We start from the raw sequence: 25,249 nt of genomic DNA, 5'->3' as shown, positions 1-25,249 counted from the left end.
ATGCCTCGAAGGAATACTAGAACGGAATCTGGAAATCGACAAGCCAAGGATCACTGATTACTATCTACATCCTATCTTCGAGAACCTCAAAGGGACACCCTAAATCCTGGAAAAACTCTTTTAAGTCCAAAGGTACGAAGTTAGATAAGGCCTTTGTTCGTAAGACAAGACATTGGAGAAACTTTATCAAGATACAATATGACTCCCTTATCCTATAGCTTAGGGGAAAACTATTTCGAACTACGCCAAGGCCCAATATGAGTTCGTTGGGGTTGCCCTAAGCCCACTAAGCACACGACACTACACGACGGACATGTCCTAAAATCCTCTAGATTACAGTGCAGGTTGAGCATTGCTCATTGGTTTGGGAGTTGCTCACTTATATGCAGGTCAAGAGTTTCTCACCACCAGGCCAGGAGTTACTGAAGCCCGTACCTCCAGACACAACTGGCAGGATAAGGGTTGACACCTAAGACCTAATTGGCCACTATTTATACATAAGATTAGCCTTGGGCCAGGTATGACACTTCTTAACCTCACTATAGCCGCATAACTCTTCAACAGAACATGGCTCTTGACGGATAGATTGATGCTAAATCCCTCTATACATCGGATATCATCCGACCAACAACCTTTTTAGGTCCAACCAGATTACCATTAAAAAGAACAGTAACCAAACTAAAAGATAGAAATGTATTGTATTATATTATATTCAAGTATACTATAATAATAAATATTAATATATAATATAAAGCAAACTATATCACACATATTTCCCTCTATTAAGTGTACCGCAAAAAAAAAATTGTGATAGAAAAAGTCTCAGAAATCATAGAAGAAGATATGAGTGTTCGACAAAAAAACACAAGCATTTGTTTATTTTTAAATTTTATCACTTTCAACACAATTGTCTTTGCATTGTTTAAAAATGCATACTGATTCTTTGTACTGTTTGAAACGTCCCTCTCTCTTCTTATGTTATTTCTTTATGAGAGTTTACTTCCTGCAAAATTGTATGCTTAACAAAAGAAGAGATGGATGGGAGATAGTGTTGCAAGAAGCTGGAAGACGAAGGTATGACACTGCGGGAAGGCCCTGGGTGTTGCACGAGTTTCCTCCGACGGCCAACCTGTTTGAACCCACCGGTACAATTCGTTCACCGCACAACCCGCCTCCCGCCAAAACTGGCACCTTAAGCAGTCGTGAATGGGTGAATTTTTTCAACCAACGGTGTCATCCATATTACGAATTATTGAATCGAACTCGCCCCTAATCGACCAATGCTCTACCCTACATTATGACATAGTCTACAAGCTTAGATGAGCATGAAGAACCCTTGATGATAGTTTTGCAATTAGGCTTAATTTTATAGCTTTTTCTATTCTGCACCCTCTCAAAATCTCTCAGCACCTACCTTGCAACTTATTAACTTTACCGCTGCAGCCTACAATTCGAGTGGAGTTTGTGACCTAAGATTTAAATTGAAATTCCTAACCGCTATGTTATGGATATTGGTGGTTGTTTATAAAGAAATCAAATTTGACTCCACATGTTTGTTTTTTTTATTTATAAGGACAAAAGAAAATTAAGTTCTTTTAATCTCATCACACATGCTTCACAAGAAGGAAGTAGCTTCAACAATGTTACAAGTCAGGTTCTAGGGAATCAAAATCGGTGACAAGAAAAAGAGCATAGCTTTTGATAAAATGAGAACATGGCCTTGACTGATGTGGTTGTCACAACCATCTTACACTTCATCAATTCTTCCTCCTTGAGGCATTATTTCTGCTTCTATTCTTTCATAATCATTAGCACGAAAGGTGGAAGATCAACCTTCCATGCATGCTCTTGGCCATGGTGGTGGGGCTTGATGCTCTTCAACTTCGTCTTGATTAACTCATCTCACATAGTGCTTCCAATATGATTGTCCCTCTACTCCATTGTCACCTGTAAAAAAAGATTGTGTTTTCCATGTCCCTCTTCTCCATTGTCACTTCTAAACAAGATTGTGTTTTCCATCACCCTCCGTACATACTAAGCATGGACTTGATATGAAGGAAGCTTTAAAATTTAGATTGTGCAGAATCACATAATACTCGGATTCGGCAAGATGGTTAGAAAAGAAAGGTGCGTAAAATTCACCCACAACCCCTCTACTTCTTGGAAGGTTTCGCTCCCCTTCATTGTGTAATTCAAACATTTCACCAAATTGATTGATAGTTAATGTCTGTTGCTCATTGAACAATTGAAGGGAGATGGAATCTTCAATGACAACCCTAGAGTGCTCAAGAACTCCAAACTCCAAAGCAGTTCTAGCATATGTAGAGTTTCTCAGACATGAAGAATGTTAAATTTAGAATGTTTTTTAGAACCAACTTGCTGAAAAACAGCTTCGAAAAACAATTTGAGAAAAACTAGTTTGAATGAAAAAACCAGTGAAATAAAAAAAAAAAAAAAAAAAAAAACATGTTCATAACTGGTTCAAGACAATAAATTGATTTGAATAATATATCAATTCCAAATCGGATCGAACTGGTTTTGCAAAAAGAAATGTTTTTTTTTTTTTTTTTTATTGAAACAGGTTGAAGAAGCTGAGCCAAACCATAATTTGATCCAATTTTGTTTGCTTTATTAACCATACACACCCCTGATTATATTTACCTATAGCACAAAAGTCATGCTTAATAATATATATTGGTGTGGAGCAGGAGTAGTTTGTAAAAAATCAAACAATACAATTACAAGTTTGCACATAAGGTGCCATCTTTCAATGAATATATGGTCGGTATAAGTAAATCTTTCAGTGGGACACAACTTTTAGTACATTTTAGATACACTCAGTCTAGCAAACTTTACAACTCTTGAAGTGAATATTACCAGTCATCTGCAACATTTGTCGCTCCAAGAACAATCGCAACTGTAGCCACAACAGCCTGCAAAAGCAGTCACACAAAACTAGTATTATTACATGACAAAACTTAACTACCATTCTCAATTTCTCATACTTCTGGAAGAATTTAATACAAGTAATTCAAACAACTATAAGATATTTAATACAATCTAAATACAGTGTCTGGAATATGGATACATAATAACTTGTTAAATATAAGCTATATTTTGCTTCTTTTTTTTTCAATAAAACTTAATTCAACTCTCCAAAAATTTCAATAAGCAGTTAAAAACTATATAGCATCAACACTTCAAATTGAAGAGGTAACAACTATGCCACACCAACACTTCAGATTGATGGCATGTCCAATACATGTAGGAGTTGGACACCAACATATGTAATTAATCACCTCTATTTTCTTAAATTAGAAGTGTCTATGTGTCAATGTTATATCTGTGTCAGTGCTTCATAGCTTTACTAAATCAAATACACAATGATCTTGTTTATCGCTATTTCCCACTCTCCTTGCTAATATACTGCTTCTTTCTATGGTGTACTTGGGTAACTAGTGGACTAACGATGACATAGGATGGAACACAAACAATTGATGGCACAAAGTATGCTATAAAAGCTAGATTAGACAGAATTTAAGAACTGAAACAGGCTTCAAGTGAAAAAATGAGAGGATGGAATCACTTACCGCGACTATACAAGCGATGAATCCAGGTTTCTCTCGATAGTCTACTCTAGAACAAAGCATAATAATTGCCCCAACATACCACGGGATAGCAGCGAGAAAGAAACCCATTATAAACCTTCAAAGGACAAAAAATTAAAAGGTAAGTAAGCAATACAAACACCCAATAAAAAAATATAAAAAAAGGTAAAAATGACACAAGTACAAATTAAAATTGAAAAATGGACAACATAAATAGAAAAAATGTCAATTGTAAGTGGTTCCAGCATATCAACAAGGTGATACTAAAACTATAGAGGCATGTACTATCCTTACTAAAATCGTGACATGTGATATTGTATTTGTGACTTGTCTTATTTGTCAAAATTTATGAGAAAACTGGAAATCGGAAAATTGAAACACATAGCGGTATACACACTAAATGAACCATATCCATACCATGCCTCTATAGTTAGGTGAAAATTGAAATGATCCACCTGGTTCAAGTTAGTTGGCACTAAAAAAAACAAATACCCAACACCAAGGCAGAAAATACTACTTTTTACCAAATTTTCTTCACCATTGTGAAGTGAAAGAGCAGACACAAAAATTTAAACAAAGGCATGGTCAATCATGTCATCAATTTACATTTACATGTTTCACATTTCACCACATAATTCAGTATCTGTGAACTGTCAAAAAAGTCTGAGACATAAAAGAAAGGACAATGCTGCTATATAGCTCCCATCATTGCACATCAACTTCAAAGCATGATCTTGAGTATAACTTTTTAATTTTTTCAGAAGCTAAACTAGCCCACCCAAATTGGCACTGGGGAGAATCGAAATGAGACCTTGAGGAGGAGCACACTCCAAGGTCCCAAGCCAACACCACCAAGCCAACCCAAGTGGCTATAAGTCTAACCATTTTCCGTTGAAATGTCAAGTCAGAAGAGATTGGAAGGGTTTTAATAAACAGAAATACAAAAGAAGTGTAGACACCTATTGACACAAACTGCCGAAAATTCAAAGCAGAATGCTGGAAGGTGGCCCTTTTCACAAAGCTGTGAGTTGATGTTTGAGATGGGTCTCACGAAATGGCTAATTTTACGCCATTTCCCTCTTCTCTCCCTCTCAAATTGTAATATTCTTCACAGGACAGATAATGACAAAACTATGATAGTCTACACTTAATAAAGAAATCAGCTATTATAAATTTAATAGGTAAAATTGCATCAGAGGTCCTAAATATAAAAAATGTCAGTTTTTATATCAAGAGGGTCCTTTATTTTTCTAAACGACGGCAACAATGAATCTTTAGTGATTTTCCGTTCAAAACCGTGAAAAGAAATGTCTGTTTTTAACTAGAATGACTGAAAGCATTACTGAACAACCGGAAACAAGGAACAAAAACCCAAATGCATAAAATCAGACAAAAAAGGTATATCTCAAATTTTGGTTTAAGACAGAAAGTCACTAGAGGTTTGACATTGTTGACTTTAGAAAAGATAAATGACATTTTTTATATAAAAACAATATAAAGGACCTATTTGAACCTTGAAATTAAGTTAAAGAACCCCTAGGTGCAGTTTTGCCAATTCAATACTATGATGACCAATTCCCTCAACTCATCATACACTATTAAAATATAATGATTATATGTCTAATCATTCTCCTTTGAACAGTAAAGTCGAAAGATGGAAGGATTATTAATAAAATGTGAATATAAAAAAGGTGTAGGAACCAATTGACACAAACTGCTAAAACTTCAAAGCAGATTGCTGGAAGGTGTCCTTTCTCACAAAGCTGTGAATTGATGATTGAGATGGGTCTCATGAAATGGCAAATCTTATACCATTTCCCTCATCTCCCTCTCAAATTGAAATATTTTTCATGGACCAGCTCTTTAATATACTATGATAAGTGTTGTCAATCGCAGATCGCAAAATATAGCAATTTGTTCAAATTGTGCTACGCTATAGCGCTGCTATTTGACAACACCGACTAGTGACTACGATGACCAATTTCATGAGACCCATTTCAATCATTAATTAGCCAGAATCACCAACAAAATTAATAAATAAGAATTCATTTAACATTTCAATATTCTATTGGTGTATACCCTCGCCCAAAAAGATCAAAACAAAAAAAAGTTAACAAATAACAATAGAAAGGAAAGAGTATTCTCCTCATGCAGAGCAGGCAAATTTGAGAATTCAATTTTCCCCAAAAAAGATAAAATAAAAAGAACTTTTGTCATTGAAACTGTACACAAACATAAAATGGTTCAAAGCATTCAAAGTTGACAACCATAGTGAAATATGTATGTGGATAAACATATCTCCTCAGCAAAGAAAAACCACAACAACATACTCTACAGCAAATAGAAAATCAAGAGTCTTCTTTCATTTCATGGATTCAGCTTAATAAAAAAACAGGCTAGGAGCATAGCTTGGAGTTGAAAAAAGCTTGTAATATACGTAAATATAGCTTTGGATGCCATATAATGAAAAGAAAAGCCAACTTCACATATAATTATCAAATTCCACAAATTGTAATCGCGATCTAATCTTCAACTACACGAGAAATTAATTAATTTACTTACAAGCACCAACCACAACCAATACCACAACACCCAAGTCGCCTTTCTCTCACAGGTCTTCCTTCAGCAACTGCATAACCTAAAACAATATCAGACACAACAAAACAATATCAAAATCTAATCCTCTACTAAACTTAACACTAAAATGACAAATTCCATTGTATTCTACAACATAAAACAGTATGAAAACAACGACAAATTCCATTGTATTCTACAACATAAAACAGTATGAAAACATATCCATGAATCCCTGATCATTCATCAACCTTCAAAATCAAATATTTTAACCCATAAATCAAATGTCAACTCAAGCTTAGAAACTTTCTATGTAGCACCGACACTTCTAATCGAAGACGTATCCATTGACTGACACTGACACGACACCTAGGGGTGTAAGTGGGTCGATTTGGGTTGGGTTTGGCCAAACCCAAGACCCGAACCATATAGGGTACTCCGGTTTGGGTTAGGTAAAATATCCACCCGTTAAATTAATGGATGGGTTTGGGCAAACCCACTAATTTCCGGTTTGGTTTGGGTTGGATGGTGGGTTACCCAATTTTTTTTTTGTTAATATGAAATGACTAAACGACGAGTCCTTGTATTTTTTTCATAAAAATTTCTCAACTTTTTATTTTCTTAAAATAATTATGTAACCTATTTTCACTATATTTTAGCATCATAAAATAATAAATTTTAATATTAAATAAAAAATTTAATCATCGAATACTTGAAATAAATTAAAGTTGAATGACGTAAAATTGCTTTAGCATCAAAGTAACTATAAATTGCAACATCATAATTTGTAACTCTAATATTTTTTTTATTTTCAATATAGAGGATGTGTTGTGTCAATCTTAGAAATTAAACTAAATTTATGATCAAAACATTTGTTATTCTTCTTCCTCCCTATGAAAATGAAATTAAAATTTGAAAATTATTGGGTAAGTTGGTTTATTGGGTATGGGTCCAGTTTTACTCAAAACCCATTATTTTTTATGGGTTTTTCATTTTTTAAAACCATATCCCCCCAATCACCCAACCCAACCCACTTTTTTGGGTTTTTTTAGGTGGGTTTGATGGGTTTTTTGGGTTTACCCAACCCATGTACACCCCTAACGACACCGACATACGTTATTACATTCAGTTTTGACATTTTCTCAAACTAATACCATTGTCAACATGTCACCGTGTCCCGGCTTCATAGGAAACTTTTCAATAAACCCAACATTTCATTCAAAGAGAGTTGACCTACTACTAAATCTCATCTGCAAAAAAAATCTCGAAAATTGCAATCTTTGATCTAACCCACTTCCAATATTTGAACCCAGAAATTAAAAAAAGAACTCCATCATTCCACTCCTAGCTCAAAATCAAACCAAATAAATAAATAAAACAGGCCCTAAATTAAAACCCTAAAATAAAAATTCCACTGTATTCTACAACACTAAACAGTAAAAAAAAAAATAAAAAAAAAAAACATATCCCTGATCATTCATCACCATCAACCTTTAAAATCAAATATATTAACACACTAATAAAAAGTCAACTCAAGCTTATAAACTTTCCCCTAAACCCAAAATTGATTTCACAGCTGCAAAACCTAAAATCACCAAAGTTCCAATCTTTTGACTTAACCCATCACAGAGATCATCAAAATATACCAACCCACAAAGTAAAAACTTTCAATTTTTCCATTTTCAAGCTCAAAAACAAAACCCAGTAAACGAAATAAGCCCCAAATTAAAACCCTAAATAAAAAAGAAATTAAAGCCCTAAAAAATTCAATTTTTCCATTTTCAAGCTAAAAATAAAATAAACAAAAAAAAACTCTAAATAAAAAAGGAAAAGTACCGGGAAAAGCTTGGTAGCCATGAGGGTAATAGGGAGGAGGAGGAGCGGAGGGGTCGGAGCCAGGAGGGGGAACGGGGTGAGGGAAACCGACGGTGGGGTAAGGGCCAGGATTAGGTGGTGGGAAATTGGAGACACCTTGGAAAGTACCGTACTGAGGAGGTGGAACTGGGAAAGGTTGAGATTGCGACGGTGGCTGAGGAGGGTGGCCGGAGGAGGATTTGGGTTTGTCGTGTTCGGTCATGATTGTTTGTGTTGGTGGGAGTTGGGGGTTAACGTGGGAAGAGTGTGTGAATGAATGTGTTTGTGTGATTGGAACATTGAATGAATGAATTTGAAGGGAGATTACTTGTTTTTCTTGTTATGTGGGCCCAATGATCTTTTAAAATAAAATGTGGACCCCAACATAGCTGTGTTAATTTAATTTCAAAATAAATTAAACTCTTCCATCTCGACAAATGAAAATGTGAAATAGATCAAACCAACTCTTTAATAGAGTGAAAAAAGGAGTTTGTAGAAGGAAGGATGATACGTAGACTTTTGTTTTATTGTGGTACTAGTATGTGAGGTACTTGTTGGCAAAGTTATTGAATTGTTATGAGTTTTAAAATGGGTTCATCAACTATACTCACGACCTATTGATTTTGAACTTGATGCCAATAAAGTGGTGGATAGTTTTTCATTTGCACATCATGATGTTATATAGTTTGGGATGATTTATTCAAAATTGTAAAACTATCTTTAAATAATAATAATATTATGTCAATCTAGTGTTGAGTTTGTGAAGAGACAAGCAAATGAAGCAACATATAGATCAGCTAAGGCTGTTTTAGTCATGTATATCATTTTTGAAGACAACAATATTTCAACAAAATTGGAAGTGGTATAGTGGTTAAAGTTGTGAGAAGTGTAAGCATATGGTACTTGGTTCAATTCCTTGCAGACTTTTTTTTTCATAAAAATTTCTTAGACCCACCAAAAAGGCAGGATTATGATTAGGGCAAACTTATGTCACACTTTGGCAAACGCTTAGATAATTTTTGAACACTTAAGAAATTCTAAGATTGAAAGTTCGTAAAAATATTTCTAAATTTACCTTCAAACGCACATGATCCTTTCATATGAGATTTGAATAGAGCCATTGTTTGAAGAGATTGTCAACGCATAAAGAGCTTTCTATAGGTTTGAAAACTTTACCTTCAATGGATAATTTCTTTGAACAACAAAAATTCTTTGTTTCTTTTATAATGATATGTTGCATTTACTTTGTCTTGTAAGAGAACTTTGTTTGTTTCTTCATAAGAAGACAAAACAGGTAAGATGTTCTTCAAAGCACTGATCGTTGCCTTTATCCTTCAAAGCTTGTCTTCAGATCGGAGCTTGTCTTCAAGTCGATGTGAACTTATCAGAGCTTTGACTTTTGTTGATCATCTTGATATTAAAGGAGTTTCTTTGTTTCTTTTAGAATGATATGTTGCATCTACTTTGTCTTGTAAGAATGCTTTGTTTTTTTTCTACAATGTGTCTTCATTTAAATCAGCTGGAACAAAATGTATTGCAGAACTTGGACAACGACGTTTCTTCATAAGAAGATAAAATTGGTCAGATATTCTTCAAAGCATTGACTGTTGACTTTATCCTTCAAAGCTTGTAATCAAAGCGGAGCTTGTCTTCAATTCGATGCGAACTGATCAGGGCATTGACTTTTGTTGATCATTTTGATATCAAAGATTTGTCATCAGAGCTTCGTCTTTTGTAACAAATACATTCTAACTCATTCAGAGCATGATGTTTCAGAGTCAGAATATTAACTTCAGAGTCAGAATTTAATTATGTCATATACACTTAAACAAACTTTGAGTACCCAATTATTCTTTCGTACATTGTTATAATCAACACTTTAGAGAATTATTCAAAAACCCATTTTGGTTTAACATTGTCTTTATTTGAAACCATAAAATTTCTGGAATAATTGCATATTATTTTTTAAATGATTGGATGTCGTTATAGTTATTTTCAAATTATATAATGTTAACTTGTGTCCTTAGGGCACATGTTAAGGAACCGAAAGTGAAAATTTTGTCAAAGAAATTGTATCAATTTATTCTTCAAAAGATGAAAAATTAATATTTTGTAATAAATATTTATCATTGATAAAATCCTTAACATGTACCCTAAGGACAGAAGTTATCATGATCCAATATATATGGATCATATAATTGTAAAGTTGCATCATTCAATATAGAAAGCATTGTTTTGATGTAAAAATTAGACTATTTTGATGTAAAAATTCAAAATATATGCATTGTTCCCTCTTTTGTACCAAAAAATAAATTGGACTATTTTGATGTTAAAATTCAAAACAAACCAAAATGGCATGAATGAGACTTGAACAGGCTTCCTCCCAATGAAAAGGCATGACAAAATCACTAAGCCAAGGATGCAGATTCACTGCAGTTAAGAGAATGACAAAGTCACACAGTCAGAACAATATGAGCCATTGGATGTATCTAAGTGTCAAGATCTTCTCTCTTTCAATTCCCCACCTTAACTTTGGGCAGAACCTCAACCTTGATTTCTGTTACGGCAGCAACGGCATTCTCTGGCGGAAAAGCTTGACAAAGACCACACCACTGTGAGTATAATAAGGCTTAGTATCATAAACGGCGGAAAAGATTTTATCTATAAATAGAGTCAATCATAAGGCATAGAGAGACACAAAAGTTCATTGTATATGAGTCAAATTTATGCTAAATCATTTCTTCTTTTCTTTAGTGTACGAAGTTAATTGATGAAGTTTTATTATGTAAACTATCATTGATTAGTATGATATGAGTGTACAATTCCAGTCAAGGACTTCAAAGTATCATAAACGGTATTTGCTATTTTACCCATTTGCATAAATTAATTGGGGCAAATCAAGCTTAAAGGTTAGTGTGTTTATGCATACTTTGCCATTCATTCGTACAATCAACATCATGTTCATTATCATCATCTTATTGTTCAAGCTATTGCAAAAGTCGACCAACATAAGATTTTACAAGATCAAGTATGCCTTATGCGCAGTTGTTGATAAACTTTCAAACCCTTAGGATTTTATTTCTTTGTTTCAATATTTTGTTTTGTTAACTGTGTCTTGGATTTTTAGTTTTGTTTTAGACAAGTTATTTTTCATACCATTGATATTATTTTCCTTATTTATTTAGGGGGTGCCTCTAAAGTTCGTAGAAATATTTTTCTAGTGGAAAAGTGTTCATCAATGTGTGTGTCGTTATCAAAAAAAGGAAAATTGTTTAAATTGAGTTATTTGAAAAGAACACTGAACCATAATTTTTTTATTTTTTTTATGATAACAACGTCTATAAGAGAACGATTTCTCCTTTGATGTTTGTTTAAGAGTGTAGGAGAAGTATTTTAAGTGAATTCAACAGATCCTCTAATTTTATTCCTTTGAAGAAAATCATTTGTTTCCAACCAACAAAACTTTTGATTATGTGTGTTTGGTAAAACACTGCTTTAAATAATTGTACGATAATTTTAAGGGATAAGGAGACAGGTCTTGGAAATCAGTTTTGAATCTTTCACACACAGTTGCCAATATGAAGTACGTGATCATACAATCTCTACATTATTAGGGTTTCTAAAAACCCTAGGCGGTCATAATTTTCTTTAATGAAATTCTTTTCAAATGGATTATCTATTGCAGGACGGATGGAGTATCATGCATCATTGAAGAAACGACTCTTCCTAACCCATTTTCTCAACTTTCTTGAGTGCAATTCAAATTTCAAGAATCATCCTTGAGAGCTAGTGAACGAGCCTAAATTCTTTATTATTTTTATTGAATTTTATTTCATTGTATTTTGAGCTTCATCATTTTATTCTCTCTGCTGAGAAAGAAACCTTTGTGTTTTCCAAACATTTGTAAAGTTGTAATATACTACCCTAGTAGTAGTGTTTTGCTCTTTAAAGTTGTAAACTTAAATTTACAATCATTTGTTTCGGTGTCTCTATTTTTGCACATCTTTTGTATGAAAATCCTCCCCACTATTATTGGGGACATCAAATTGAGATAATTTGTGTTCTACTAATCAAATCATTTATAATTCATATTTTGAAACTGTTGTAACTAACAAATTTTTAATTTATCAAAGTTTTTGAGTATTAACATTGTGATTTTGGGTATATTAAATGTCATATTCTTTACTGTCGTTAATTTTTTTAATAAAAAAATAGTCCAAGTTTACCCGTTCCCGTTACCAGTTTAACTAATTAAGTATAGTTATCATAAATTATATTTTGAGGTTTATTAGGGTGTCGCATTCGTAATTAATAATAATATCTTTTCATTTTCATTTTTTTCTTTAAAAAAGCTACAAAAAAAAAAAAAATCAACTAAATCTCTCATAAATCTATGCCTTTTCTTTAACATCTCTATTTTTTTTTTTTGTTGAGGGGATCTCTATTTTTCATTCAAAATCTCCTTCTATATGATTAGTATATTTCTCGTCTTTTTAATGATTGTATTTTTTTCCATTTCAATAAATAAATTTTAAATTAAATCAAATTTCAAAATAACCCCTATAATGCATGGATATAATGTATATATTCCATAATAATCAAATTCGTTAGAAAAAAAAAATCAAGCAATCCAGTTACAAAATACACACATATAAGGTAGCATCTTTCGATGAATAAATGGTTGGTATAATAAATCTTTCACCATCTCCAAGAATTGATTTGGATTCTCAAATAAAATGAGAAGATTATTAAATTAAATTGATTTAATGAAATATGTAACATGAATGGATTGATCTCAAATATATATATGGTTGAGATCAATCAACACTTATTTTATTTTTTAAAATTTGGTATCTAATCTAAGAACTGATTATTCTGAGAACAATTGACGCTTGTAATGGGTGGTTTTATTAATGACAAATAATACCAACAAAAAACCAATGGCATGTTCCTCTAAAAGTTAGCTCTTGAATAATAGACAAAATTGTAACCACAACAGCCTGCAAAAGTAGAAAAAAAAAAGGTAGAATCACTAATTTATAAGATACTTTATATTTGTTGTCCTAGTTTAGTGTCTCAATTATTAATTTAGAAAAACTTATTAAAAAAATTCAAAGGTAGAACCACTTACAAAAATAGTACAAGCAATGAATCCAGGTTTCTCTCGTTTGTCTGCTTTAGAAGAGAGCATAATTAACGTCCCAACATACCACGGGACAACAAAAATGAAACCAAATATAAACCTAGGAAAAGAAAAAAAAAAGTTAAGTGGTTTATGCCAACAAACATGGACAAAGAAATAAAGGATATAAGATAACAAGGAAAATTCTACAATTAATTATAGTTTAGTTTCGGTCCATTTTTTTATAAGATAAAGATAGAAATATGTATTTTTAAAACTAATATTGCAAACTAATATGTAATTACAAGGAAAATTATTTTTTACTTACAACACCCATCCAACACCAATGCCACAACATCCGACACCTTTTTCTCCACCTACAGCATTTGCATAACCTATATATATGAATCAATATCAATGAAACAATATCAGAATATTTCCCTCTACGAAATGAAGTACACTGCATAGATAAATTCCATTGAATTCTATGGGTCGTCTAGTAAGAATTTGGTTAAAATGTTGATTTTACTATTTTTTGTAAATTTTAATAAATATTATATTTGTTTTCGTTTTTATTGTTATATAAATTCACTTTTACTAAAAATACCAAGACTCCACCTTTAAACCATTTGAGAGGTCCATATTAATACACTTGTATTCTTTCTTGATAGAAATAAATTTAGGGTGGGAGGATATTACCTCAATCCAACATAGGAAAGACTTTTTGGGTTCAAAGAATTTTATAAATGTATTTACATTTATCTTCCTCTAAAGGCATTAATGAGGCTCAACCTAGTGTTTTTCGGGTTCAAGACATTTGTTTTTACCACTAGACGAAATGCTTTAACTTAGAGTCTAGAAACTGTAACTACCGCTTGAAAGAGTTTATATAGAATTAAATATCTATATCTATAAATTATGTTCAACTTGTTTTCATAAACTCTCCAAAAACATTCATGAAAATAGTTTGTAGGGCTTAAGAATTACTTTGTTTTGTATTTTATTATAGAAACAACTATATACACATAAAGCAAAATGTGTGTAAAGTCAAGAAAGAAAAAAGGTGTCTCATCTTGTGTGTTGACAATAGCTTTTTGTATTTAATTCAAAATGAAAAATGTTTTTTTCAATGAAAAAAATGGCTAATCTAATGGAGGTGTTTGATAGAATTAAGCGTCTTTATTAGTCTTGGTTCATCTCTAAGGAGGATGGTAATCAAAATTTAGTCTTTTTAAATTGGTGAAAAAATCCAATTGCTTGTTTGTAATGTATCTAATTATTGATGCTTTCTAATGAGTTTCAAGTACTCTTTTATACTCGTTTAATATATTTTTCCTTATAAAAAAATTGTCTATAAAAATCACATAAAAACAAGCATCCTTAAAAAGAAAGCATAAGTAGCATAAGTGCATGCAAACATAATTGAACAAAACAAAATTTCACGAAAGTTCCATCCCTCAAAAAAAAAAAATTACGAAAGTTCCAAATATTTGATCTAACCCATCATAAACATCACCCAATATATTAATCCAAAATATAAATATAAAAGACTTGCATTTTTCATTTCCAACTTCAAAATCAAACCCAATAAATAAACTAAAAAAATGAGCTAGAAGGATAGAACAATACCAGACTCAATGTTTGTAATGGATCTTTCTTGTTCGGTTATGTTTGATTCACCATTAGGATTTTCCATGAAAAATGAGTAAGAAGGTTAAAAAAAAATGAAGAATGAAAAAGAGATATAGTAAAAGAAATGTCTCTTTTTTTTTATTTGAGGTGAAAGTAAAAGAAAATCTTATTTATTCATTTAGTAATCATCATGATATTATATATAGGCATTCATAACATAAAATGATTTGTTGCCTATATTTTTGGATGCAATGATGTGTGCATCTAGGCTGGCTATTACTATATTTTTAATAGCAATAATAGCAAAACCACTTTATGTTCTACATGATGTGAGGTAATAACCTAATGGAAATAGAAAATTTCTGTTATTTGTTAACCCTTGAACTTTAAAAAATTTATTAAAAAAATATATCATTTTATTGTCTTTCTCCAACTATTATACTAATTTTTATATTCTTTATATTAAACTATATTCAACATTCATTATCAGTAATAACAAACTTTGAAAATTTTAAATGGTATTTCGTTATAAGGTTTTGGTAAATGATACTAAGTTCTTATTATAATTTTTTTTAATGATCTTATAAAATTTGTTTTTTAAATAATAATAACTCATTTAGTTATTGATTCATGGGAAGATACAAGTTACTTTTCAAGTGTTTTCCCGAACACAAGTTTTCGAAAATGGAAATTGTGTTAATTGTCACAGATGGTCTTAATCCAACAATCTATATGCTCTTAGACGCATCAGCTGGAGGTATCATGATAACATGTCCTTAAATGAGTGTCACCCTCAAAGCTATAATAGGGGTGTTGATAAGAAGTAGGGAGTTGTGAGTTTCGAAATGCATGATGCCTTACTAGTAAGGAACAAACTCCTTAATTAGTGCTAAGATTGAAGCACTAGCCGAGAGGTTGAATGTGCAAGAAGTAGCAATGTTATCAATCAATGGTGTAAGCTACGACTTTTGTAAGCTAGCTCATGAAAGTGGTGCATGCCTTCTAAAAAGATTGGGGTTATTCGAGGAGCAAGTGAAATACATGGGTGCTTATACCAGACAACAAAGAAATCCTTACTCTAATACTTTTTGCTACTTCTTGCACATTCAACCTCTCGGCTAGTGCTTCAATCTTAGCACTAATTAAGGAGTTTGTTGCTTACTAGTAAGGCATCATGCATTTCGAAACTCACAACTCCCTACTTCTTATCAACACCCCTATTATGGCTTTGAAGGTGACACTCATTTAAGGACATGTTATCATGATACCTCCAGCTGATACTTACTCTAATTCCGACTGACCAAACCATCAAAATTTTCATGGGGAGGAAATAACAACTTCCAAGAAGGAGTCCTAACCCAACATATGAACACTACTCATGGTCACATTGATGCTCTCTCGAAAAATCATGAGGAATCTCAAAGAAATACTGAAACATCAATTAAGAACTTAGAGACACAAATTAGGTAGATTTCTACACAACTTGCTCACATTGAAGAAGAAAAAAAGGGATGTGCAAGATGGTTGTGAATAGGAAGTGTGGTCTAGAAAGGATGGAAAAGACAACTGATGGTAAAGAAGTGCATAAAGAAGGCATACCAGCTCCTTTGATTTTACAAGCTAAGGTACCAAAGAAGAAAGTTGAAAATTATGAGTAAATGCAAGAACTCCTAAAGTTGTTGAAGAGTATCAAGATCACTCTTACTCTTGTTATTGCTCTTGAACATAATCTTATCTACAATAGGTTTATGGACACATTTCTTTCTAAACAATGTGAACTTTGAAAAAATACCTAGAATGAAAGTAAAATCCATGCATAGTTGTTTAACTTTTCTAGTGAGGAAAGCCAGTTATCATCATCAGAGAGCTCAACATCTTCATCAGCTTCCTCTGGAGCTTCATCTTCAGCTTGCAGTGTAACACCTGGTTTTCCCAACGTGAAAATTTCATTTAATAATCAAAGTTATTCACGTAAACGGAATGCTACACTTCTTTTCATAAAATCATAAACTGAATAAATAACTATTTATCCTTTAAAATTCAATAACAAAATCTTTAATACTTCGCAGCGGAATTTATTCAATAACTAAAACCAGTCTTTGGCACTAAGGCCTCTTTACAATTATGTCATAAAAATCCATTCTAAAAACATAGTCATAATTCTTCAAAAACAATACGTAAGGAATATAAAGCAATAACAAAGTTCCCATCCCGTTACGTATCAGAGCACCTAGAGACACTTGAGCCACCACTCCTACTAATCATTAATACCTGCAAGTTACTCATACGAAGAGCAACATTTTCAAGCAGAAGGGGTGAGATTTCACAAAACAATAATATCAAGCATATAATTCAATAATTATATTTAACAACATAAATAACATCATTTAGTAATAATAATTCTTCATGTAATAATTCTTAATAACTCAACCAACTTCTAATTATCATTTAACACATATTAACCAAATCGTAACAAACATAGATCATCACATCATAGTCATAGTTCATATATAGCATAACAACATCTTAATCCTAATTCATATACAACATAACAACATCATTAATTCGTAATAATAATTATTCATCAAACATCTCATTATCAATTCATTAATAAAAGACAACTTATCAATTTAACATAAACATCATCAAGTACACTTAACAACTCATAGATATCATCATGTAATCATCATCACTAATAACTTTAAAACAACACAATATAATCAACATCTCACTATAATAATAATCATATACAATACAACATAAATCATCATCTTATAACGACATGAACAACACATATTAATCATCTTAATTATATAATAACAACATATACATCATCTCATCATAATATAATAATATAACAACAACATATTCATCTTCATATAATAATATAACAACAACAACATATTCATCATCTTATCAAAATATAATCAACACATACTAACACCATAATCAACATCATAAATCTTCAACATAAACATCTTAAACATAATCATCTTAAACAATATCATCTTAAACATCATAGCATCTTTGATAAACAATTACCAAGTAATCACAACATTCGATCATCATCAATAACATAACATAATATTCACTTAATAATATTAATCATATATAGAACAACATATTCATCACTTAATAATAACACTTATATACATCACAACATATAGCATCATAATAACATCATATAATCAACATCGTAAACAACATCATAACATTATAATCAGTATCATATACAACATCATAACAACATAACAATATAACAATATCATAATCAATATCTTAAACAACATAGCAACGTAACAATATCATAATCAATATCTTAAACAACGTAGCAACATAACAGTATCATAATCAACATGTTAAACAACATAGCAATATTTTAGTCAACATCATATAATTCACATCGTATAATCTTCGTAGGTACTTCTTTAACAACACATGGGTAGAAGACAACTCGACAACTCATAGATGATAATTCATCGACAACTTAACAACTCATGGATGATAATTCATCAACAACGACTTTGACTCGACAAATGCGACAATGCAACTTAGACACTTATATGCATGTGGTACCAATCGTCATCATAAGTATTAATATACTTTAATCGTGCGGAGGACAAAGCTCCTAATCGTGCGGAGGACAAAGCTCCTAATCGTGGTGAGGACAAAGCTCAATGAATGCTAATGCATGGACTCTATCGACAAGACACCTTAATCAACTTATCACTTATACATCCAATAATTTGGAGTTCATCATCAACTTATTCATACTAATAATCGTGCGGAAGACAAAGCTCCTAATATAATTCAATAATATTTCGAGTAATGCATTTAATCATTAAATCACATTATAAACAACTTAGCAGTTCATAACAGCAACAGAAACAGCACAAGCAATTCACAACATAACAATATTAATATAAAGTATCAACAACTTAAACATCATACATCTTCCACATAAGTCATATAAATATTTCACATAATCAACAACAACAACATAGGCGACACGTAAACATCTCAAGATATAACAATATCAAATGATAATCAACAACAACTCATGCAACTTAGTTTAACAACAATTGCAGCATAATCAATTCATATCAAGCTTAATAACAATTCATTTCAACATCTTGATCATTCAATAATATTTCAAGTAATGCATTTAATCATTAATTCACAGTATATAATATTCTCTCATTAATCATATCATCAAAGTAAATCATATTCATCACAACAACAAAATAGCATCAATCAATAATGATAATCATCATATATAACAATTACAAATGCACGTCATCAACATCTCAATCATCAAACATAATTCATGCAATATATATCTAATTATATAACATTATAAATATCATCAAATCATCTTAATCACTATCTAAGGTCTAAGGACAGTTTCTACATCTTTTTAACAAGTTTCCACTGTTTATTCATTAATTCTACAATTTTAACCTACTTTTCAATTCCTCAAAAACTCATCCTACATCATGTTAAACCTAACCATTGATTCACATACTTAATAGAATTGCAAAGTTAGTCTCACCCTTACCTTTGAATTGATCGACGAAGGACTCTACCGCTTTCTCTTATCTAAAAGGATATTAAACCGAAGAGGGATTATGGTCTTAAGAACACTTTTAATTACGAAGGGACAGAAAGGAGTAGAAAAAGAAGAAAGACTCGTCAACACAAGTCAAAAGAGGGAGAAGAGAAGAAAAGCAAAGGAAGTATCAACTGTGAATTTCGGTGTGTAGAATGCACTGTGTGAGTTCTCTATTTATAGAGATAATTTACAACTAATAAGTGAGAAACTTTGGAAACAGGTAATGCACCTATTAGATCTAGTAATTAAATATATCAATTGAGTACCAAAATATATTATATTAAGTACAAAAATATATTATTCAGTACAAAAATATATTAGATTGCCTACCAAAATCTCAATATTCTATTCTAATATATATATATATAAAATATTTATACAACAAATAACAATTATATCTCTATAACAAATATATTTCCATAACATATATATATATATATTTCTACACCAAATAAGAAATATATTTCTACACCAGATAACATATATTTCTACACAAAATAACATATATCTCTACACAAATTAACATATATTTCTACAACAAATCATGTGTATTTCTACAACAAATAACATTTATTTCTATAACAAATCACATATATATATATTTCTAAATCAAATAACATATATATTTCTAAATCAAATAACATATATATATTTCTAAACCAAATAATATATATATATATATATATATATATATTTCTAAATCAAATAACATATATATTTCTAAATCAAATAACATTTATATTTCTAAACCAAATAACATATATGTTATACTAATAAATACCAACATATATCATAACAAAATATCACTCATCAAAATAAATCATATAAATCATACAAATCATATAAGTGTATTCTAAACTCATTAAAAATATTCAAATAATTAGAGAGGGCGTTACATCAGAGAGCTCAACATCTTCATCAGCTTCCTCTGGAGCTTCATCTTCAGCTTGCAGAGCTTTCACCGTTTTGCCATTGGATCTGAGTGTTATAGACATGGCTTTAGGTTTAGCCTCATCATGATTCAGCTTTAACACGTGACTCATCAGGTTGCTAATTAGGGACTCCAATCCCAATTTTTTTAGATCTTTAAGTTCCCGAATGGTTGTAACCTTGGGTATCCACTTGACTTGTAAACTTCTATGAATCTTGTAAACATGATCCTTAGTAGAATAACTCTTGTCAAGTACTTGCATGCCAGATACCATATACCAGAACTTGAAACCTGGAGAACATGGTTTAAATATCTTCATCTTCCTTCATCTTGAAGGTTTCATACTGATGCACTAGAAGATTGGCTTTCACCTCTTTCATGTGCTGATTTCCTTCATAAGTAGCACAAAGAGCATAAAGATACTCTTGGGAGTAGAATTATCAGCAATCTTGTCTAATTCCTTGAATTATAAAGCATTCACCAAATTGTTTATGACTTTGTGATGCTTTTTGTATTCTTTCTTTTCATTATCAATCAAACCTTTCCTCTGTACTGCTTTACCATCTTTACCCACAAAAACATTTTTTCTATCCTAAATGACGTCCCAAATGTCTTCATCTTGAGTAATTCAAATATTGTATAGCTTGTTTTTCCACCAAGCAAATTGTTCTACATCACCGCTGAATGTAGGTGTTCTTGACATATAGGAATCTATTTTGGAATCACTCTTGGAAGTGGAGGAATAGGACATAGAGGAAGACATATCTTCCTTAGGATTTTTTTTCTCTAACTGGCAGGATTAAGTGAAGCTTATGAGACTTAGCTTTGATGCCAACTAAAGCTGAGAAAAATAAAAGAATGGGGGGTTTGAATTGTTTTTGACGCTTTTGCAACTTTTTCAAAAACAGAGATAACAATGGAAAGTAAATAGGTAAGCGAAAGAGACACACAAAGAATTTATTCTGGTTCACCCCACAATTCGGGATTACATCGATCCTTTTGCATTTCCACGAAATTTTTCACTATAACCAAAACCTTATTAAAACAACAATACTAAGACAACCTTGCCCGAGATTCCTTGCCTCAATCTTGAGGACTTCCTAGGCTCAATCAATAGATATACAACAACAAGTTATTTTTTTACAAAAGATAGTGTTTACACAGACTCTAGGAGTAGTAAACAAATATGAAGCACAATACACTTAAAGTGTATCAATACATGTGTTTCTTTTTTTTCTTTTCTAGACAATATATATACTATAAAAAATATATAGTTACAATAGTATATATTAACATGTTAGACTTTGTATAAGCTTGTAAGTAGTGTAGTGTCGTATCCTTCTTCAATCCAACTTGATCCTTTATATTGAAAAAAAATGTTTGAAAAATTCCTTTGCCCCATCAAGTATTATTATAACATCGAACTCTGAAACGCTATGAATGAACACTTTGTCAGTGCCCAAAGGAATAATATCTAACTCTTTGAACCTCGCATCCTCAATTTTGTTCTAAACCACCAGAACAACTTCCCCATTAATCAGCGTAGTAACCACGCAATTTCGTGCCCATTCCAAATCATGCACACGTGACTTATAATTACATATCAGCTTCTGTGTCGGACCTTGCTTCCCATTATTACCCGAGCTCACATGATCCTTCGAAACCGTTAGTGCAATTTGATCCTTATCCACCACCACCCCCACCGCATCACAGTGATCATCCTTCCCATTCTCGCCTCTTAACCGAACCAAAACCTCACCCACCCTCACCGCTTCCCTTTTGTCCACCCTCTCCCTCACCACACTTGACGTCTTACCTCCTTAACCTTCAATCATCTTTCCCAAAGTCACATTGATTTTCTCCCTCATGCACACCAAAAACCCTACCCTTCTTCCACACACCCTTCACCGCCTGCTCCCTCTTACCATTAACCGAAGCAGCACCATCAGTCGCGTGATCATCCCATTCCCATGATCGTAACTGTTGTTGTTGTTATCCCCTTTCCCTACCATGATCAAACTGTGACCTCCGAGCCTCTGACCGATACCTCTCTCTGAGATGAGACTTGTCTCGCATAGAAATCCTAACCCTAAAATGCCTTGAATCTGAAATCGCACTTCCTCCATGCTTCCAGTTATCCATTTGCCTGTCCTATCCATAATCCTCCTGTCACCGCGATTTCTAACGTCGTGATCTGACATCAATCCAATGTCCCCTATCCCCCCGTTTGTGGCACTATGCTTGGACCCCTTTCCCCTGATGTTTCTTTCCTTCGGCAAAAAAGAAAATCGGCGCGATTACCCCGTAGGACCACCGCCCCCCCCCCCCCCCCCCCCCCCCGCTCTCTCTCTCTCTCTCCATTGTTTTTTTTTCATTATGATTTTATGTATGTATGTAAAACGTGATATCCTTTACGGTCGTTATTTTTTATTTATTTTTACTTTTGAACAAATTCCTACTATTTCACCTAGGGGTGTAATGGTTCAATTTAGATCGATTTTTAGTCAAAAATTTGTATGAACAGATGAATTCTACGTTGATTCGGTTTTCACTCTTTTTTAAAAAAGAAATCAAACCAAACAAATTGGTTTTGTGTTCGGTTGATCGGTTTATTTGAAATAGAATTTTAAAAAAAATCATATTCTCACAAAGTTGTATTTCATGCATACAACATACATCATACTAAATATTTGATAGAACTTTGTATTTCATATTTTTTTCTTCATGTTCTCTATTTTTCAAACACCTTTTTTATACCAACAGATGTATGATCTCAGCGGTGGTGAAGAATGATGGGTTAGGTGTGGTTGATGGCTAGGGTTTCTTTTTTAGAAGAAATGAAATAGAGTCCGAGGAATGAGATGTGATGATAATGGGAGAAAGTGAATGAATAAAAGAGTATTTTATGTTGAACTTTAATTTTAGGTCTAATCATAAGTGTGTGAGGAGGGATAATATTAGTAAAATAGGGAGTGGAGTTACCGTTGGTTCAGTTCATCGATTTCTTGAATCTCAAAATGAAAAACTGAGAATCAAACCAAACAAGATCGGCTTAGATTGATTTGGTTAGGTTTTGAGACAGACAAGGTCGAATACATTTTTGTATTGTTCCGGTTAATATACTCTACACCAAGATTTATTATTCAATCATTAGTCTCTTTCCTTAATATAAGCCATATTTTGGTTTTTTGTTGAATAAACTTTCCAGGAATTTTGATAGAAACCAATTTCTGGAATTTCGTAAACCCAATCTTATTTCTTTTTTAAACAGACCCAATCTAATTTCATTTTTAACTTGAAAGCATTATTAATAATTTGAAGAGATGAACATAAGTTGCAACTTAAAGGCAATTTGAAGAGGAGTAGTGATATTTGAACAACTCTTTTGGTACAACTTTTGGGACAACCTTGTTGTTCTCTCTTCTCATTGGTCAAAAAACAATAGAGAGAGAAAAAGGAAGAGAGAGAATATGAAGATAATGTGAGTATGAGAGAGAAAGTTGTACAAAAGTTGTACAAAAATGGTTGTACAAATATCATTTCTCTTTGAAGAGATATGAGAGAAGGAGAGAGAAACTGAAGTATTTTTTTTTATTCAAAAAATGATATTTGTACAATCATTTTTTGATAACTTTTTGACAACTTTATATTTCATACTCACATTTTGTTTTTACTTTATCTTCCTATTGCTTTGGTTTTTGTGCAATACCTCTTTTTTTTTTTTTTTGTTAATTTATGATTGTCTCATAAGTTCTCATTTAAATGGTTGTTCAAATAACACAACTCATTTTTATTTGTATGGAGGGAGAAATTGATAGCTGTAGATAATAAAATTACTTTAACAGTTATGCATTTAATCACAATTTAAGAAAGAGAAAAGGGTATTTTTTGTCAAAAACAAAGGGGCAGGATGCTAACACACACCTGTGTGCAATATATATATATATATTCAATAATAATAAAATTTGTTGAAAAGTAAATTAACAATGCAATCACAAAATACATTTCACATATTTATTAAAAAAAAAATACATCACACTGTTTACACATATATAAGATAGCATCTTTTGATAAATAGATGGTTGGTATAAATAAATCTTTCACAAGACACAACTTTTAGTACAACTTAAATCTTGATGTTAAGATTATTGTGCAAGTTGTTACCATGTCCAAGAATTGATTTGGATTCTCACATAAAATATGAAGATTATTAAAATAAATTGATTTAATGAAGATGTAACATGAATGGATTTGATCTCAAATATATGCTCGAGATCAATTACTGCTTATAATGGGCGGGGTTTTGATGATAAGTCCACTTGAAAATAACCAAAACTGTATACAAAACAGCCTGCAAAAGAAAGAAGACTCACTAAGTTATTATTGTATGACAAAAGTCACAAAACAAGGTACAATTCTCATACATGTTACGGAAGAATTTGATAACTTTAAGATATTTATAATTCTCAATCCAATCAAAAAGAGATATTTAATTCTCAATATAATGTCATGCTGACCGATGCTCTCAGACACTAGTTAAGGATACTAAAAAAAAGAAAGTTATTTTTAAGAAAGAAAACTTTGTTGATTTTTTCATGGATTGTGTAATTTCAATACAATAACTATTATATAATTTATTTTTTTAGTATCTTTAATCCGTCTCTCGGGAGCACTGATTAATATTAATGCATGACAAAGTTGATCCTAAAAAACCAACTCTAAACAAATATGGATGGATATCCATTTGTAAAAAAACTTGTAAAATTTCCATAAACTAATCATTGATATTTTTTTCAATTACTAATAATTTAGAAAACCATAAAAAATAGAATCACTTACACAAATAAAACAAGCAATGTATCCAGGTTTCTCTCGTTTGTCTACTTTGGAAAAGAGCATAATTAACACCCCAACAT

The 25,249-nt window shown here is 31.8% G+C and overlaps 1 protein-coding gene across 2 annotated transcripts; it reads right to left on the bottom strand.

The window, feature by feature from the left end:
• Nucleotides 1–2,607: 2,607 nt before the first annotated feature.
• Nucleotides 2,608–8,351, bottom strand: LOC25487121 (60S ribosomal protein L18a-like protein). Of its 2 annotated transcripts, none has more exons than XM_013608978.3 (4): nt 8,019–8,351; nt 6,171–6,237; nt 3,591–3,705; nt 2,608–2,933 (listed from the first exon to the last, which is right to left on the bottom strand). In XM_013608978.3, exons 1-4 carry the CDS (start codon nt 8,257–8,259, stop codon nt 2,874–2,876), a joined length of 483 nt encoding a protein of 160 aa, XP_013464432.1. In that variant the 5' UTR covers nt 8,260–8,351; the 3' UTR covers nt 2,608–2,873. The 2 variants fall into 2 exon arrangements, with proteins under 2 accessions (XP_013464432.1, XP_013464431.1); XM_013608977.3 differs by having other exon boundaries at nt 6,171–6,246; nt 8,019–8,350.
• Between the last annotated feature and the right edge of the window lie 16,898 nt (nt 8,352–25,249).

The sequence above is a fragment of the Medicago truncatula genome, chromosome 2 (assembly GCF_003473485.1).
Source record: "Medicago truncatula cultivar Jemalong A17 chromosome 2, MtrunA17r5.0-ANR, whole genome shotgun sequence".
In the NCBI taxonomy this organism is placed as follows: domain Eukaryota; kingdom Viridiplantae; phylum Streptophyta; class Magnoliopsida; order Fabales; family Fabaceae; genus Medicago; species Medicago truncatula.
The sequence above is the reverse complement of the archived record's forward strand: the minus strand, read 5'-3'. Positions and strand labels throughout refer to the sequence as shown.

Coding starts and splice junctions, on each gene's coding strand:
- LOC25487121 (XM_013608977.3), bottom strand. CDS start 8,259: ATGACCGAACACGACAAACCCAAATCCTCCTCCGGCCACCCTCCTCAG. Junction 6,247..8,018: donor TGGCTACCAAGCTTTTCCCG/GTACTTTTCCTT, acceptor ATATTGTTTTAG/GTTATGCAGTTGCTGAAGGA. Junction 3,706..6,170: donor ATTGGTTGTGGTTGGTGCTT/GTAAGTAAATTA, acceptor TGTCCTTTGAAG/GTTTATAATGGGTTTCTTTC.